Below are 18,517 nucleotides of genomic sequence, written 5' to 3'. Positions count from 1 at the left end.
CATTCACTCATATTCACACTGTGTTGAAGTACCCGAATTGCTTTGTCTTCTATTATGTGCTTCCCCGTTGCAGGAAATGTCATTACTGCATGTGTTGCACTTCATTATGTCATTTTCTTTTTAAGTGAAGCTTAGCTAAACTTTGATCACTTGTAACGGTCCACCATCGTCCTCTTCTCACAACTTTGTGGTCTATGCGTCTGGGTCACAAATTAGGTAATGAACAACATCTGAATATTTCTTGTACTTATTTCTTGATATCTTACTTACATTCTTATTCTATTCTATTAATATTTTATTACTATATTTCTACTGCTATATTGTATATTTTGGAGCAACTGTAACGATTGAATTTCCCTCTGGGATTAATAAAGTATTTCTGCTTCTGCTTCTGATCAGCACAGCGGGTCCTGGCTGAGAAGTACAACTTTAATCGAAGAAAACATTCTCACTAAAGGTTTCATTCTGACCAATTTATGTAGCTGTTAGCACCCACGAAGAGGATTATAAATTCAGGTTCCTTATCAAATCCACAAATCTCAGAAGGTTAGATTAGTCCTTGATACCAAATCCTACTGGTTACGTTAGGTCTAATTCATGGACCAGACAAGTCTGATTCATGAGTCTATCTTCTCACTAGCCTTTTTCAAACATGAACTCCTGACATTTGAGGACATTAAGGACTTAAAAGAGTCTAGAATTGTCCTGTCACACATGCACCTCATAGCAGGAGATTGTCAGTATCGGAAAAACTCGCAAAACTTGAAATACTCGGTTCAGGCGAAAAGAGTGTGTGTTCAGTAATGGTGACAGTTTCTGTGTTAATATATCTATAAACACACAACACAACAGTCAAAACATAATGCCAACAACTGAGGTGAGCAGTAAAGAGTATAAAGCAGAGAAACTGCTCAACATGTAGGACATCCTTCTGGACTATTACCTGCTGCATTCATACACCGACTCACCCCAACATCACACAGACTTTTCACAGGAAGCTGCAGGAAAAAGTCTGCTGTTTTTATTCACACATGAACTTCACAAGGACAGTGTGGGGGAAATGTACAGGAGAGTTGAATTTGTGTGTAAGGTACTTCGGACATGCATCAGCTCGGGTAAATACTATTTAAATATTTATTTTCAGTTGTTTGGACCTGACCATTGTCAGAATGAATTTCTTCTTTCAACTCTATCACCTATTGCGATGTTGTATGAGCTTAGCAAAGTAACCTAGCTTCTGGTAAATCCTCAAATTGCCTTTACATTTTTTAAAGCTGTTTGGAAGGTTTGCATAGCAGCAGCTTCTGATGCTTCATCTATGCTGTTCAAGAAGACACTCAGCCTATGATGGATATGATGCTATCATTTTCTTCAAAGTTGCTGATCAGCTATAAGAAGATGTGAAATGATAATAATGTATTACATTATGTATACGACTTGAGATAAAAAAGAAAAAAGGATATAACTGTCTCTACAGCTCATTCATATTAACAAAGTTCTCCAAAGAAGGTCTGCTATACAGCTATAGCAGACCCTAAATGGCCTTAATTGACTACACAGCTGTGTAGTAAAACAACAATTGAGCTTTCCCTCCTGAGTAGTGATGGGTGATACTAAACTTTTTCTAATCGAAAATCTGTCTGTGGGAGAAAACTGTGTATTTCAGTGTCTCATATGCATGGCTCAAATACACATGCAAGCAAAACACTCTCTCTCACACACAATCTGCATCACCAACAAACACAAGTTTACTAGCAGCTAAATCATAGAAACATGCCCTGTCGGCTGAAGTTTCCCAAATATATCCTGCCAACGTTTCTTTCATGACAGAATATTGAAGACAGATTAAACAGAACATATCTCTTGTTGATTTTTGGAGCTGTCTGTGAGTTTGTTCTGGCACTATCAGAAGAAAAAAAACCTCCCAAAGTTGGCTCATGGCTCTGCTCTCACTATATGCGAGTGTGTGCAGTTGTACCACCGAAATTTCAAAACATGCCAGAAAATTAAGGTCGGGAGGAGTTTATCGGACCGTGTTTGGCCAGTGTAGCTCAGTGAACACTGCATTACTAACAAACATTCCTTCTTCTCTGCAACCCTCTGAGTCAGGGTCCATGTGCACATGCCAGCACAATCAATTAAAAGCTAACAATGAATTTCTCAGGATCTTCAGTTACAACTTCAAAGCAGTAGCATGTGTGTCACTACCATTTACAACAGCGTTTGTCTTCAGAAAGCGATCTGGCTTCGGCGTGACCTTGCATCTAACCCTGTTAGATATGCGCCTTGAGCATGTTCATTGCTCAGTGACATTTTGCTCCTTAAAAATAACACAGATGCTGGGCCCTGTCTGACTCTGAAGCCTCTGCGTAGCTGGACGTCCGGCTATTTTCATTACCACCCCTTTGTAACCCCCCTACCCCACCCTCTCACTGAGTGTCCGCGGCTCTGAGAAGGGCATTTGTGTGAGTCACTTTATTAGTTTTGAAGTCCGACATGTTCCCAGTTTCTTGGCCTGCAGATGAAGCAGTCAGCGCCTGTCTGCAACTGGCGGGTGTTAATCACGGATCAGCAGCTCGGGTATCACCTGTCGGAGATCGCAGCGCTCGGGGACTCTGGGGGATTTGCACAGTCTGGTCACCCTGACAATGTTGTCTGTCACCTATGAGCTCTGACAGATCCTCTTTAGAAATACACAACATCATTCAAACATGCCAAGTTAAAAGTTTAAAGCAATGTTGTGAAGTTGCAAGGTTTTTTTTGTCTTTCTTATGACAAAAACAACTTGATCCCATGATTATCCCATTAGGATTGCTGGTATGTGTGCACGAGTGTGTTTGTGTGTGTTCAAAGGCTTTGCAGGGCAACACTCATTATGGATAAAGGGGGGTGGGGAAACTAGTTCAAATTTATTGCCCGCGTCAGCTGTGTCAAATTTGGCAAGCTCAAATGGTCAGCTTGCAAATGGCAGGGCGATACCTAAGGGTCAGCAGCTTCAGTAATAAGAACAGAGTTGAACATTTTTCCACCTGAGTGTATAAACTCAGCAGTCGTTTACATTAAAAAAGAGCCTTAACCGTTCTATTCTCGTTCCCAGCAGCTGAATCAGTCGACTGAGAGCGGTGAAGACTGACCTGATCGTGGGTACGGGTTGAGAGAAGGAAAAGAAGAGCCCCTCTGCTGCTGCTGAGAAGCAGGCTGCCCGTCCAAGTGAATCCTCCTCCTTTTTTTTTTTTTTTTACTTTTCTCTTCTTTTGATCATTCATAAAGGGGACCACCCACTTTCTGAACCCTTGCCTCTATTTTTGCAGGGTCAGAAAGAGTGGCCAGTTGCTCTTTATGGCGGAGAATTTTACGATGTGGTCAGAGCTGTTTGGAGACCACCAGTTCCCCTTTCACTTGTCACTGCAGCTACAGTCACCCTGAGGAGGCCGAGCTCGATGGGAAACGTGTTCCACTGTTTTCAAGTGTTGGGAAACTTGGCAGCTGATCAGAAGTATATCAAACTTTGTTTCCTCACAATAATAAAAAACCACTAGAGAACCTTATTGTCATGTCATTTACTCCCAGAGACATATACTGTGGTTATTAGTTTGAGATTGAGGGTATTTCTTGCTCCCATGCTGTTCTATTGATTAAAGCACATCTTAGCACTCACTATTATCAGCAACAATAAGAAACAACACTCATTCATATGATTTAAATTTACTGTTAAATAAGTAGGTAGCTTAGAGAAATGTTTGGTGCATTTGCCTCTCACTGCATCCTTTAAATGAACAGAAAGAAACTCACTGTTTGGGAAATTTACTGTACTGTCCACCGTTGGATTAACCTGCTGTTGCAGAAATTTGCTGTATTGTTCAAATCACTGAATGAGAGGAAACAACTCTTACATTCATACAGCATTGTAGACATTTTCAATATAAAGGCCTTTTGCTAATTAGCTCGCTGAAGGCAACAGACTCAACACTTGATATGAGGCGTGTCGTCAACAACATACTGTACGTCTATCGGTCTGTTTGATCCTGGCTTACAGACCATGGAGCTGTCTGATCTAAAATCAAGTCTTGTCCGTTTGTAAGGAGTGACTCCTCTTCGGTCTGCCGAGCTAACGTGAGCGCAACCTGGGTCTATGGTGTTCGCAGCGCCATGGCTCTCTGACAGCTAGTTTAGTAGAAGCGTGTTGTTCAGCTCCGTGCTTCATAAGATTAGGATGACTATTCTAGGCGCTGGACAGAGTTTTCCTTCCTGCCCATAGACATCGCCTCACTGCTATATTCTTGTCATTTAACTCGTGAAGGGAAAACAAAAGACATCTCATACCTCGTCCGCCAAACCATTGTCAATAAACCTTAATCTTGTGTTGTTGTTGGCTGATGCACTTACAGTCATGAGTAATGTGTGATTTTAAATGTTAGTAATTGTAATGGCGTTATTAAATCTTAAAAGTAACTACATACGCTACTAACACCGACAGAAGTGGCGTACATTTTTAAGTACAATTGTTAAAGTGTTTTGCACAAACATTTCTGGTTCAATTCTGGAAACTAATCCGGCCGTTATGTTGTGTTAAAAAAAAAGTTGATTTATTGTGTTAGTCCAACTAAAACTGGACTTTTAAATAGATGTAAACAGTCTTACTGAAGTCGAGTTTCTGAAAGTCAGACCAACCCACAGAGATAATGCAGCTGGAAATTAATTACCTCTTGCATACTGAACACCTCAATCAGCCCCAAATTGGCCAAGGTGTTCTGATCATGATCCCCAGATTCTGTGCTTTTGACTTGACCCAGAACAGTATAAAGGCGTAGAAGAAGAAAGCCCGGAAGAAAACAAGATGAAAGAATCAAAATGGCGAGTGCTTAAGCAGGAACAACACATTGTTCTGGTTAAACAAATCAAACTAAAACTGTAGCTCAACTTAACGGAGCAAGTTAACTTACTGAGGTGTTGGCCTCAAATAATACTTTTTGCTTCACACAGAACTTAAAATTTCTAGTTGAGAGTCCTGTTTTGTTTGATGCCTCCATGGCCCATGAATGCCAGACAAATTGGACTTTATTGGTCCTCCTGCTATGTCACTAAGAGTGTAAAATAATGGAGGCTGAGTTAACACCGGAGCTACCTGGAAGCCTGGTGCATCTCCTGCTGAAGATTATGTGGTTTATGAAGCAGTGAAACAGCTTTCATTTGTTTTAGTATTAACTGTTTCAACAGATTAAACCCAGGTGTATCAATGTATTCATTGATTTAATAAAGAAAGAGAAAGAGGACTCTGGGTAGTTGCTCCGAAAGGCTTAACTGAAGACAGCACTCTTTTGAGCTAAATGCTAACCATGCTAATATACTCACAATAGAAAATGCCAAGGCTGGAGTCTGTCATCAGACTCTTCCTGTCAGCCTGCGGTCATACCTGCAGCCTGAGTGCCTGACGGGCTGCCTCAGAGGCACTCAAAGAGAAGATCAGGTTCCATAGCCTCAGGTAACTTTGTAAACTTAAGTGTGTGCAACCGATTCTGTGCCTCGGGCCGTCCGCGAGAAATTCTGCCTGAAGACATGTTGTATATCTATATCCTTGTTCTCTATAGGTACACAAACAAAAAAACGTATTAGGTGTGTACTCTTTACACTTGAAGACACCAAAAATGATTTAAAAAAAGGAAGAAAGACCGAAATACCCAAAAGACATAAGCCACTTTGGAGTAAGAATTCATCTTATGTACCATCTGTGGATGGTAAATAGTCATGGAAATCGGTCTTGTTTTTAGTGTATCACATCATGGATCAAACTGCTCACCAAGTCTGACCAATAGAAGTAAAAAAAAAAAAAGAAAGAACATTTATTATTTTGTAATTGTAAAACCTGGCTGGAGAGCACATCCAAGAAGCATCACAGTGGTGCAGATATTTTAAAATAAAATAAATAATACTTTCAGATTGAGATGAACAGATAAAACCCAACTCTTAGCGCCACAGCCTTTTCTGAAGTTTGTTTTTTATTCAATCAAGTGAACAACCTGTATTTTTATAGTTCTTTTTATAGGCTTTGTCTGTACGACGGAAAACAGTGCATGTGGAGAGTGAACTAAAGTCTGATTTATACTTCTGTGTTGAATCTACGTGGTAGACTAAGCCTACGTAGGTAGCCTGACATGTACATCTTCAAAAATGTAACTATGCACCAAAACAACGCAACTGCGAGTTGCGTTGTTTTGCCAACTAACGTTTTCAGGCTGATTATTGCAGCGCTATAGGCAGACACACCAACGCTCAAGTATGTAGTACTCACAACAGCGTAGGCCATTACGACTTAGTGACTCTGTAGATTCAACACAGAAGTATCAACCATGCTTCAGTCCAACATAATGCAATCCTGGATCCTGTTAGCTTTAATTTATATCTTTAAACAGACATATTCATTCAAGTGTAGCAATCTCCATTCTTATATTGTTTCTCAACATTAGATAGTAAAACAATCCTGCGATCCTATACTGCTAACCGCTACACTAAAAATCCCCTTTAAAAGTTGACTGTTACTTCAGTTAGATGTTAGCCGATGTCTTCTTAGATTGAATGAGGTCCAATCTCCTCTTTTTCTTTCTTTATTCCTTCAAATAAACTTCTTACTGATTGCCGATATCTGTGAAATCCACAGAGACGACAACAGCTACTGCAAAAGTACTCGCATCCAAAACCAAAAGTCCTATTTTCTTTAAGCAGCAGACACTTTGTTTGGGTGATGCGTCATCATATAAAGACTTTAAAGTGTATTGACACACAAATAAAAAACCACACTTTCTGCACCGTGCATCATGCTGCAAATCATGGCCTGGCTCCTTTACATCACTCACAGATTTGTGTGTTTTAAGTTTAAAACAATGTAAGTTGTTGTGATGTAGGAGGAGCCCTGAGTGATGGATTGACGAGCTGACGCTGTGTTTTTTACAGTAAGAAGCGACAGGGACGAGTGGAATCAGATGCTGCTCTGTCAGAAGCAGATCAACATGTCAGAGGTGCCTAACTGCTGCATTTTATCACTTTATTGCCCATAGACCGGGGTGACCGAGGTGGTGGAGGGGTCAAGAGAACGTGAGAAGGGTAAGATGTGAAGGCACTTGAAGCTTCGTGTTACACTGTTGTTCATGGACACAAACTCTGCCAACGGGCTCTACCACGCTCGGGCTCAGGGGCCCAAAGGGTCAGGGGGGGGCCTTTGTTTGAGGAGACCCTTAACTAAGAAGTCAATGTAACATTCACACAGATACAAAACAAACACAAAAAAAGGGAGACAAAACAACACACTAGAGATACTATGTGACAAAAAAGAGTCATGAATAGCAACACAAGAGATGTGAAATCTAGAAGAAAAGCAAAGGGACTTCAAAGAGACACAAAATAACTTAACAGAGATGCTGCCAAAAATTGTAGACAGACTGCATGAGACACAGAATGAACCCCAAAAAGACAAATAATTGAGCCAAAAGTCTTCATTCACACTGCAGGCAAAAGTGACTGGTATCTGATTTTTTTTTTTATTTGCTCCTATGTGACTCAGATCTGATTTTTCTACGACAGTGTGAACAGCACAAGTCAAGTGGAATCTGATCTTTTCAAATTAGATTTGAAAAGATCATATACAGGACACATTTAAAAAAGCAACGAGAACAGCCAAACAAATACACAGCTCTGAGAGAAGATTTAGAATCTAGCATTAAAGCTTGCATTGTGAGCGTACATTAACCAACTACAAAGACAAACAAAACAACCTGACAGAGATACTGTCAATCACAATTACACACTAAAGTACCAAAGACACTCAACAGAACTAAAAGAAACATACGATGAGGGTACAAAGATGCAAATTGACTGCAACAAAACGCAAAAGTAAAAAAAAAAAAAAAACTTGCACAAAGGCCCGAAAAAGGCACCAAAGCTTTTGATTCTATTTGAAACGGTGACCGGGCCACACAGCGTTTGTGTGTTCACCAAAGAATAGACAGATACAGACTGAAACAAACATCTTCCTTCTCTTGTTCACAGTGTTAATTAAATGTTGTGAGAGGAAAAGGAAACAGTCTTCTGCCCGTCTTAAGGATGTTGATTGCTTCTGATGAAGAGATGAAACAGGCCTTTTGTCTCTATGATTTGTTTCGGCCTCCTTTAACATGAGCTGGAAGTGTGACCAGTTAACATAAGATAAAAGAGATGTAAGGGCTGGGGGGTGAGGGGGGGGGGGGGTTGTTTAACACCTAATTGCCACACCCATAAGGCAACTTATGAGGCTACTGACCTTTAAATACAATGCTGCAGTGATGATCTACATGATTTAGCGTCAAGGAGAGTTTCTGAATGAACTTGTTGCGTTTTCTGAAGAGTTGAACGTTATTTATTGATGTATTTATTGCATTTTGTTTTTCTAATCTTAAATTAGTTGAGTGTGTTCTTTTTTATCGCACATCTGCCTCTCCTATTAAATCATCATTAAGGGGTCCTGTTGCTGTGCCCACCCACCACAGCCTGCAGATTTCAGGGAGGGGACTGTGTGTCTCTACATTTAACCAGTGAGCAGCCTGATCCCGGGGAGACAGAGGGCTTTTTCAAAACCTGGACTAAACCCAAGCAGAGCAGCACGGAGCCGCACGGAGGTCCCTCACAGTCTGACCCGGGGATGTGCGAGAACATCTGAAATCAGCTTTCTTTTTCTTTTTTTTTGAAACAGGATGGATGTGGTTTTGACGCGCTGCGCGGATCTACTGAAGTCCTCACCTCTCAGTCAGCTGGATCAGGTTTTAGATAAATGTGAGGGGATATACTGCTATTAAAGACTCTGCTGGTTTGGATGGACAGGTCAGGAGAGCTGGATTTATTTACCGCATCCTTGTGGGATTTATCTGCCTCCAGATTCCTGATCGGATGAACTAAAAGGGAGGATGTATGGAATAAACCAGCGCTGTATTTACATGTAAGACGACTTATCAAGCTGATATTAAAACACAACTAACATTAAAATACTTATATTAACAACTCATCTTACGTTTATTGTCCCTCCTGCAGATCGTTTCATTTTTTCGTGCTGTGGTGCCATGCTCAGGTAAGCGCATTACACTTTTGACCTTTTCTTTAGTAGGACAATGCAAAGATATACACTGAATGCGTAATTATAAAGCGGATATTATTCCCTTTATTTGTTTAATAGTTTAAGGGAAAAATCCATGTATAACTTGTTATACAAATTGGCTCATTACATTTACTTTTTTAATATCAGATTAGAACGAAAAAAATTATGCATTTCATTTTTCCCTTTGCATAAAAAAAGGGGGAGAATCACCCGTCTCCTAATTTTAAGCAGTATGTGAGGACGCAGGGCGCAGTGACGGACCAGCTGAGCCGCAGACAGGTCCGGGTGTACCAGCTCTACAGCCGCACCAGCGGGAAACACGTCCAGATTCAGGGCAAAAGGGTCACCGCCACAGCTGAGGATGGAAACCTGTACGGTAAGAGCTGACCCTGCGCCATTTAGCTGTGCTCGGTTTTTATTTTTGATAGGCCTATTTCACTATTCACTACTATATGTGTTATAATTACAGTGGGATTGGACAAGCCCCAGAGATCCTATTTTAAATAAATGCCACTGATCTTTAAAAACCCAGAATAATGGTTAAAATTGCCCCCTTTACTCTGAAGATATTGCTAAAAACTCTCGAGAGGAAAAACAAATAGACTCCAGCCTGTTTCTCAAGCGACTCCTTTAGTTTAAAGTTTAATATTTCATCCCTATGAATGACTGTTTTTCAAATCAAAATAAAAAGGAGATGTAACAAGAAAAACATAAAAACGGACAACGTAACAGAATTTATTTTAATCTTTCTCTGCCAACAAAATCACACCGCAAAAATAAAAGTGACTCTTTCAAAAACGTATTTTTTTCCTTTAATTTCTTTAGCATAAACATTTTTATAAAAATATAAAATACTGGGAAGGACCATCAATGTAAAAGGCCTACAAATAAAACTCATAATGTAATGTGAATATTTTGGTAGACCTTGTGAAAGTGAGGTGAGAAGAGTTTTTCATTTCCAGACGTGATTTTTTGTCTAAATTTAGAAATAAAGTCACAACCTGGGAAACTGATAGAGAACCTTTTTTAATAATGAAGAGTGAGGAAAAAGCTTGTTAGACACTTATAACCCTTAGAGGGCGCTGTAACAAGGACATGTACCAATTTAGGTATAAATGCCCTAAAAATGTAAATCCTCATGTAAATCCTCAATCACACATGTTTTACATGAATTGATAATATTTAACAAATCCTGAAAATAGCCAATACATAACTATAAGAATCAATAATGTTCAATAAGGATTACATTAAAGAATATAAATGTATGTCCATGTTTCAAAATCTTTAATCATATTTAGCTTTTAGAGCTTGGATTTATCAGGGGGGCCTTTGGTTCAATTCATTGTAAAAACAGAATCATAGTGATTAAATTGATGTTGTAGAACACACCACCATATGCATGAAAACGTTAAGAAAATGAAACTCAATATGAAATATGATCAGTGAAATCATCATTTTATTTATCCCAATGCTTTTAAAATCCAATATATCAGCAATGATTAAAAAACAGCATTTCCTGTAATCTGTCACTGAGCATGGTATACATACAAACAGTACTGCATCAAAAACCACAATATCAACATAACTCAAATAAATGAATGAATGAACTCGGTTAGTTTAAATGCTAAGTAGCTGCCTGAAAAAGACAAAGGCCTTATACATACGAGTTTAAAGACTTGTAATGAAGAAATAAGTTGAGTGTTTTGTTTCATCTAATACAAAAAAATGTCTCGTTAGTCGTCTCTGTAAACTCATGAACCCTCTCCTCGTTTTGAGCTGCCTTTTGATTTTTGCACCACTGTCAGCTGAAACGTAGTACAACCTGTAATAAAAGCCAGAGACATCTGCAGCGATTCATCAGGTGAAAACCAGTCGGTCCTCAAAGCCCCCGCCGGGGTCTGACGTCCTCAGGCAAACCAGCAGGTGGACCTCCAGTGTGCTCGTCCCTCCCTCTGTGAGCCGCTCTCAGGGCCGTATATGTTAATTCAGCTCCCTGCTGCATCCATGAAGCCATCGTCTGGCAAATTAACAGCTGATTAAGACCACTGCTTTGTCTGTGAAGCTCCAATACGCAAGGCTGTTGTGATGCCAATGGCCATCATTGACTGCAGGACAAATTCAATTGAGAATGTATATTCCGCTCTTTAATGTGGCGTGAAAACATTTGTGTAATCATTTGGTGTTAGAGGGTTAAAAGTCAGAGAGGCTTACCTTTATTAACTCAACAGTTGGTGCTGTCTGTGTGGAGTTTCTTCTCGGCCAGAGAGATCGCTCAGAGGACTTAATTTATCTTAACAGGTTGATTTGTTTAGATGTATGGAATGCAGATGAGCCTCAAAGTAGCTGATCAGAAATACTTTGCAGATCTGATGTTGTGCAGCTATAGGAGCATCATGTCAAGAGGAAAATCATTTAGTCCAATTTTGACTAAAATTAAGTGAACGTCCATATGACACAAAACTACTTATAGAGTTTGAAAAAAATGTGATGTCTCTTAGTTGGTGATGTTTATGTGTTTATTTGAATCCAGCTCTTTAACTCTCTCTCTCTCTTTTTTCCCTTGCAGCTCGTCTGTTCGTGGAGACGGACACGTTTGGCAGCCGAGTGAGGATAAGAGGTGCAGAGAGCGGGCGCTACCTCTGCATGAACCGGAAGGGGAAACTTGTGGGAAAGGTAGGATAGTCACAAACACTTCTTGTCTGAGACCAAGAAGACTCGATGCATTAATACTGATCTGAAAAGTTTGGACTCAGTGCTTTCAGAAGAAATGAAAAAGCAGCTTGATGTTTAAGATGGCAAATAAGGCAGACATATTCTACAAGAAGACTTTGAAACCAATTATTTAAAAAAACGATCTTAATTAATAAAGTCAAATATTTAAGTCCCACTTCCCACGTGATAAACATTTCGGGGATACTTTTTTGAAGAACTGATGAAAACTATTTTCTTGCCCTTTAGTGTGACTCAGTGTTTAATGTTTTATTTTTAGCTAAATCTTTTTGAGTTGTTTTTTTCCCTCCATGAGATAAGCAGAAAACAAGTGTTTCTGGATAATCTTTCTGCATTATTGGATATTCAAACCAGCTCTCACCTGAAATAAAACTCAAGCCCTTTTTCTTATACTGGAAAGTTGTGCACTTCGCCCTCTTGTGTCTGTAACGGGTATTACAACAACAAAAAAACAGAAAACGCAACCATGCTTAATTTTTTTAAACCCTTTAGAAAACAAAATTATTTTAAAAAAAATGCATCCCTTTAAATCTTGATATTTTTACTTGCAAGAAAAAGTCAACATCCCATGTGTTTTACAGATTAAATAAAACTAAGAAGCTAACTCTATGAGGAAAGATTGTGCAGGTGAATAAAGGAGAGAAAACTCTTGAAATAGAAAAACAAACCTGTCCCTCCTTTTGCCTCTCAGGGTTTCTGAGATGATTTAATAGGTAAGGCAGGTGTTTGAACCAGATCAGCTCTCAAACAGGCGGACAAAAAGCTCTCTGTGTCTCTAAGAAAACATTCTTCAGTACAACCCTTTCATTTCAGAGCTTTTTCAGAGGGCTGTGCCTGCATGGCTTCACCTTATCGGATCTCACATCCACTAAAACAAACACTTGCAGCTCCCACACTGAAGCTTCACTCCATTGTCATTGTGTTCTCATAACTTGTCCGTCATCCCAGGACATGATGTGCTGGAAACAAGGATCCCTCAGAGGACGCAGTGAGTGTCGCTCCCTCTTATTGGCTGACAGCGACGAGGGGAAAGTTCCCTCCCATCATGCACTGGTCATAAGTCAACGCTCGACTTCCTTCATGGAAATGGAAAAGATAGAATCACATATCTGGCTGTCATGACAAGTCATAAATCTGTTTGTCATCATGGTGGCATCCCCGTTTTTTATAAAGAACAAAGCTTTTTTCGGGCGAGCCCAATGACGTTGGCTAAAACTTTTATTTAGTTGATATTTGACTTCAGCACATTAATTAGGTGATCTTTTACTGCACCTCGCCGAGGGTTTTAGTGCCTCTTTTAGAAGACTGCATCTGCTATTGTCTGTTTTTTTTAAAGAAAAAAACACTTTAATGTTGACTTTTAATTTTAACAGGACACAAACAGTAGTCAACATGTAGTGAGGATGTTCTTTGAAGATTAAACGTTAGCTATAACATCAGCTTGTGTCAAAAATACTACTATTGTTCTGTTCTTTATTGCTTAAATACATCTTTACTTTTATAAAATCAAAGTCGGATTTTTCCTCTTTAAACTTAAGAACTTAAGATCATAAATTACTTAAAAAAATTGCTGTAATGTGAAGAAAAAAAAACTCCAATTGGTTGAATTGAGATGACATGACTTGGATATCGCTACAGCTGTATGATGAAGAGCAGGACTAATACATTGGTTTGATTTGAAAAAGATTAGCTGATTACAGATATATTGTTCCATTATGTGCAGATATAAAAACTTTAATTTTTTCAATGTTGGAAACTTTGATTAAGAAAAGGTGTCATCACATAGTTTGTCCGGCCGAAGAAGCTCTGGCTCAATTGTTTTTTAATACTCTTTGCATTGTCTGCAAAGCATCACAGATGAGCAGACTCCTGTCTGATCCCAAATCTGATGAAAACATACACTGATGTAACATTTTCATTAAAAGCTACTGTGAGGAACTTTTAGTTTGAGTGGATTATGGCGTCTCCTGTGGACATCGTGCTACATTTGATCTCTTTTCTGATCTGGTCCTGTAGAGGTGAAAGTCTTGTTTTCTGAAGAAAAACCTCCTCTTGCTGATTTTTAACAGTTGAATGTATCACTTGCTGTGAATCTTTGCTGTGGGAAAACTTCAGCAAAGGCTACTCCTGCAGCGTCCAGCTAATAATTTCATCTGACACCTACCCTGCGGCAGACTTCAAAAATCAAAAATTATCAGGCTGATGGTCTTATTTGCTATAGTGGCTCATCCAGGGGCATCAAAAGTCAGATTAAGAAAGTAGCCTTTTGATTATTTTTGCATTGTCAAATTGGTGCCAAATGGTTGCACAATGCACAGAATAAAGTGTATAAGTTATTCAGCTCATAAATGCATGCATACCACTTTAGTAAACAGAGAATTTTACCCTTTCAGATTGGTTTTGGTATCAAAACGTCCATTTCAATGGGGTTTACTGTTTGTTGCAGCAGTTTTTTTGTTTGATTTGTACTTGAATGAAAGGATCGCAAACTTCCTACTGAATGTGCAATTAACTCAAACCTGTGTTCTCTCTCCTCGTGCAGCCCAACGGCCGGAGCAGGGACTGCATCTTCACAGAGAAAGTGCTGGAAAACAATTACACAGCCTTCCAGAATGCCAAGTATGAGGGCTGGTATGTGGCGTTCACCAGGAAAGGGAGGCCCATCAAAGCCTCGAGGACGAGGGAGAACCAGAGAGAGGTCCACTTCATCAAGAGGCTGCACACGGGCCCGCCTCCCTTCCCCAACACGGACCAAAGCAAACACTTTGAGTTCATCCGATTTCCATCCACACGTCGCGCGAAGCGGAACAGGAAATCACGTACCTCTTCCTAACACGCAGAGACAGCAAAGGACTGATGACAGAACTGTGATATATGGAAGAAACAGATGCAGTTTTATTTTTGTATATTTTTGATAGGTATAATGTGGTTAAAAAGCCATAAATCTAAAGTAATATTGCTGTAAAATGATCACGTGTAAATACTGAAAGAGAGTAAAGAAGATGGGTTATATTTAATCCTCCTTTGTGTGTGTGTGTGTGCATGTGTGTATGTGTTTGTGTTGACTGGTGGGAGGCTGGGATGAGGGGAGTCAGTCACAAACTGCTGCATAACAAAGGCCAAACTGCATCAGATTTAAATCACAAGGCTGTGACAAATACTTTCCCCAGGCTAAAAAAATCATGCCGTCTTAAAGGCAGGGTTGGTAATTTCCTCCAGATACAATTTTTAAGATTTTGGTTGAAGTTGTCTTTAGGTCCTGACAGATATTAATAACTCCTGTGCTCTGAAAAAGGAATGAAGAAAATACGCCATCTGTAGCAGTTGTAAGCCTGTAAAAACTTTGACCAATGTCTGCCATGAGGTACCAATCTGATGAACCAATCAGATGCCTCCCTGTCTCCCTGCTCGTTCTCGACCCCATGCGTTCACTAGCCAACACTCAAAATGGTTACCGATGACAGAGTTTATACTGGGAGTTTACTGACTGCTGAATGAGACAACATAGTTTCTACACAAAGCAAGCGATGAGCTGAGTCTAGTTCTGGAGCAACAACAGTGAGGGGACGTGGCTTTTGAGGGAGCACAGAGGTGGGGGGGGGGGGGGGGTGTGTGTAGACGGAGCACTGAGGGAATGCTACTTTCAAAATCATGGTAGTTTTCGAAAATGTCCAACCCTGCCTTTAATATGGAGCCAAAATACCCTGATAGCACACAAGAAATATTTAATCCTTTCACATCGATCATAAACGCGACATTCCCCTTCAACTTGTGTCTTATTTTATTCAAGTTTTTCTAAGTATTTAGTGTGTAGTGTTTCACATTGTTTTGAAAATGTTCTGGGTGAATTCTCCGTTCTGATTGGCTGCAGGGTGTCCAATAATTACTGACCATGGACACAGCCTGTTCACCGCTCTATATTAATGCACTAATGTTAAGATCGATGTATTTACTTGAGCAGAAATCATTGTTTCCATCAGATGAAAACTTTAGAAGATGGTACTGACAGTTTCAGGTATTATTCAAACCCTAAAGTGTTAAAAAGGGAGTCCAGAATCGTCTATTAATTCCTGATATTGGAGCCTGTTGGGCATTATACTTGATATAATGCATGCTGAATAATGCTAATCATAGTAATGTCATGGTGCTGGCAGTGCTTCAGTTTTTTTATCTGATTTGATTGCAGTTAACTCTCTGCTGCGACTTCAATCTACAGTATCAATCAGCACTCTGATATGAGAGTTTTCAAAACAATAGAGAATAGGCATGTCATTTGAAAAGTAAAACAGACTATTAAGAACATGTTAAAGATTTATTTCCTAAAATTTTGAGATTAAAGTAATCAATTTACGATTTTAAATTTGTAATGCGATTGAAATGAGGCTATGGTTGAAGTGATGATTCTGACAGGTTGTATCAGAAGAGCAGCTATCCGCCTGCTTGAAAATGATGAAGCAGGTCCTTCACAGGATGCTTCACGTTCCTCATTTTCTTACAGGCAGATGCTTCTCTTCTGATTTAACTGTCGACTAAATTTACAACTTTATTCTCATAAATTTACGACTTTAATCTCAAAATCTAAAATGTTCTTTCTCCTAAAGGTGGCCCTAATACTCCTTTGTAAAAAATATTGTTTTGTTATATTTTTTTTAAATATATACATCTTAACATACCTACAGCAATCATAAACCCAAATGCTCTGATAGAAAACAATGAAATGGGAACAGAGGAGAACATTTCTTATGCTTGAGCTGAGTGTGATGAGTCTTAAAAGCGTGACTCTTTGTTGTGTTACCAGTTATACAGACTTCAATGACAGCTGCTAACAAAGACACAAAAACAGTGAAGCTGACAGGAATGGCAGAGATTCAGAATAGAGTTAGTTACATATATGATGGCATTTTGCTGAGGACCGACCTGAAGGTGAAACATCAGACTGAGGGACTGACGAGGATGAGATGAGACTCCTTCATCAACAACCTGCACAGATTATGTCCCGCAGCAGAATGTCTCAGATCTATCTACACCATGTTTTGACGGATCAAAAGGCTATTTGGAGTTCAGCCAAACAATGAAGCTGTTCTAATGAAGTTGGCAGAGGAGGAAGACAGAGGCCTTAAAAAGATTTAACAATGACTGTAGGAAATGTGGCCTTGTTTATTCCGATGTAATGAGATCTATTTTTCGACGTGCTGACAGGAAAACATTTGATAACGGGTCGGTGGGAACACTTTCTGCTCCGCATGAAAAGTATTAAATGCCACCAACTCAGTGAGAAATATTTTAATTACTCGTCACTTGCTTTTGCCAAATTGCCTTTGATGGGCTCCACTCTGTTTTTACAGATAAGCAGGACTTAAAGGATCTCGTTAGACTGGAACAAAAGTTTAGACTAATCCTCCTGACCTTCTGCATTTATGACACTCATGTTATAACGCTGATATTGACTGATCTATGCAGGGAGTCAGTTTGTTCCACTGGTACTAATCAAAGCCTATCAGGACATCCATGCATTTGATTTCACTCTTCAGCGTGATGATGAGTAAATGTTGGTTGTTTTACAGAGATCGTGATTTATTTAGCGTCATATTTCATGCTGGTTTTCTCTTAATAACAAGTTAAATTTTCAGGATCTCGTGGAAAATGACTTTCATTACCTCATTATAACAGAAAAACCAGCGTTCAGTGGCGATTCAAGAGTCTGTTGGGTGTACTAGGTAAAAACCTCTTGGGGGGCCCTACAACAAGCATTCATCACCATCACGTCTGCCAGCCGACTCTTACTCCTCTTCCTCTTATTTTCTTTTTTCTCTGCTGTAGTCAGATTATTCCTCTTCCTTTTCCTTCGGTGACTTTGACAAACTTATCAGGGCAACGAGAATGAAAGGTGTCAGATGGGGCCCCCTCAGGGAAGTTTCCTACTGTCATTGCAAAATTTGCTCATATTTGGCCACTGCTTTGGTTTAAGTTTGTGAGCCCTCAGGGGCCCCTTACTGGTTTGGGGCCCCAAACAGTTGCCTGCCTTGCCTGTTGACAAGCAGCACCTCTGGCAGCATTGTCATCTCGAGATAAAGAGATAAATGAGTGGAGATTTCAATATTTCCTCTGGGAAAACTGACCATAAGAAAAGTTTGGATGAACGTCCTCTTAGGGCTTCCGTAATATTTACCTCCACAACTTTCAAGATTAAAGAATTTATTGAATTTATTTTGTGGTGAATTTGCCTCCATGTTGCAAGAATCTTAAAGTTGTGACACCAAACGACCTTTTCCAATTCATCTTCTACATTTTATGTCTGAGAGGACTTAAAGGCAGAACGTGCAACATTTAAAACATTAATACAGCAGAAATCAATATCCTGTGTAAATGTCTCTTTGAGTCATGACTGTCTACAATGAGAGAGAAGCTTGAGTCCCTCCAGCTGTACTGTTGTCAGAGCCGTGTTTACATCATGTTTACATGGCCGGGACGGCCTGGTGTATAAATCTGTTTTAGTCAAGGACTAGAGAAAAGAAGAACATAATCACTGCTTATTTGGATGTCACATAGGTGTCAGATCTCTGTCATTCTGTGTCAATTTATGTGCAATATGAAGCTACGTGCTAATCAAGGTGTGCTAACATTAGCCTGCTAACACAACAATGTAGGACACAGGCAATTGCAGCTCGA

At 39.6% G+C, this 18,517-nt stretch overlaps 1 protein-coding gene across 2 annotated transcripts; it reads left to right on the top strand.

Moving 5' to 3' along the window:
- Window positions 1-8,585: 8,585 nt before the first annotated feature.
- fgf17 (fibroblast growth factor 17) lies at window positions 8,586-15,393 on the top strand. 2 transcript variants are annotated; one of them, XM_065963246.1, is made up of 5 exons: window positions 8,586-8,962; window positions 9,055-9,091; window positions 9,350-9,494; window positions 11,685-11,791; window positions 14,391-15,393. In XM_065963246.1, exons 1-5 carry the CDS (start codon window positions 8,931-8,933, stop codon window positions 14,679-14,681), a joined length of 612 nt encoding a protein of 203 aa, XP_065819318.1. In that variant the 5' UTR covers window positions 8,586-8,930; the 3' UTR covers window positions 14,682-15,393. The 2 variants fall into 2 exon arrangements, with proteins under 2 accessions (XP_065819318.1, XP_029134575.1); XM_029278742.2 differs by having other exon boundaries at window positions 9,317-9,494.
- The last annotated feature ends 3,124 nt before the right edge of the window (window positions 15,394-18,517 follow it).

Source organism: Labrus bergylta, chromosome 2, assembly GCF_963930695.1.
Source record: "Labrus bergylta chromosome 2, fLabBer1.1, whole genome shotgun sequence".
Taxonomy (NCBI): Eukaryota; Metazoa; Chordata; class Actinopteri; order Labriformes; family Labridae; genus Labrus; species Labrus bergylta.
Note: the sequence above shows the minus strand (reverse complement) of the source record. Positions and strands in the feature narration are given on the sequence as shown.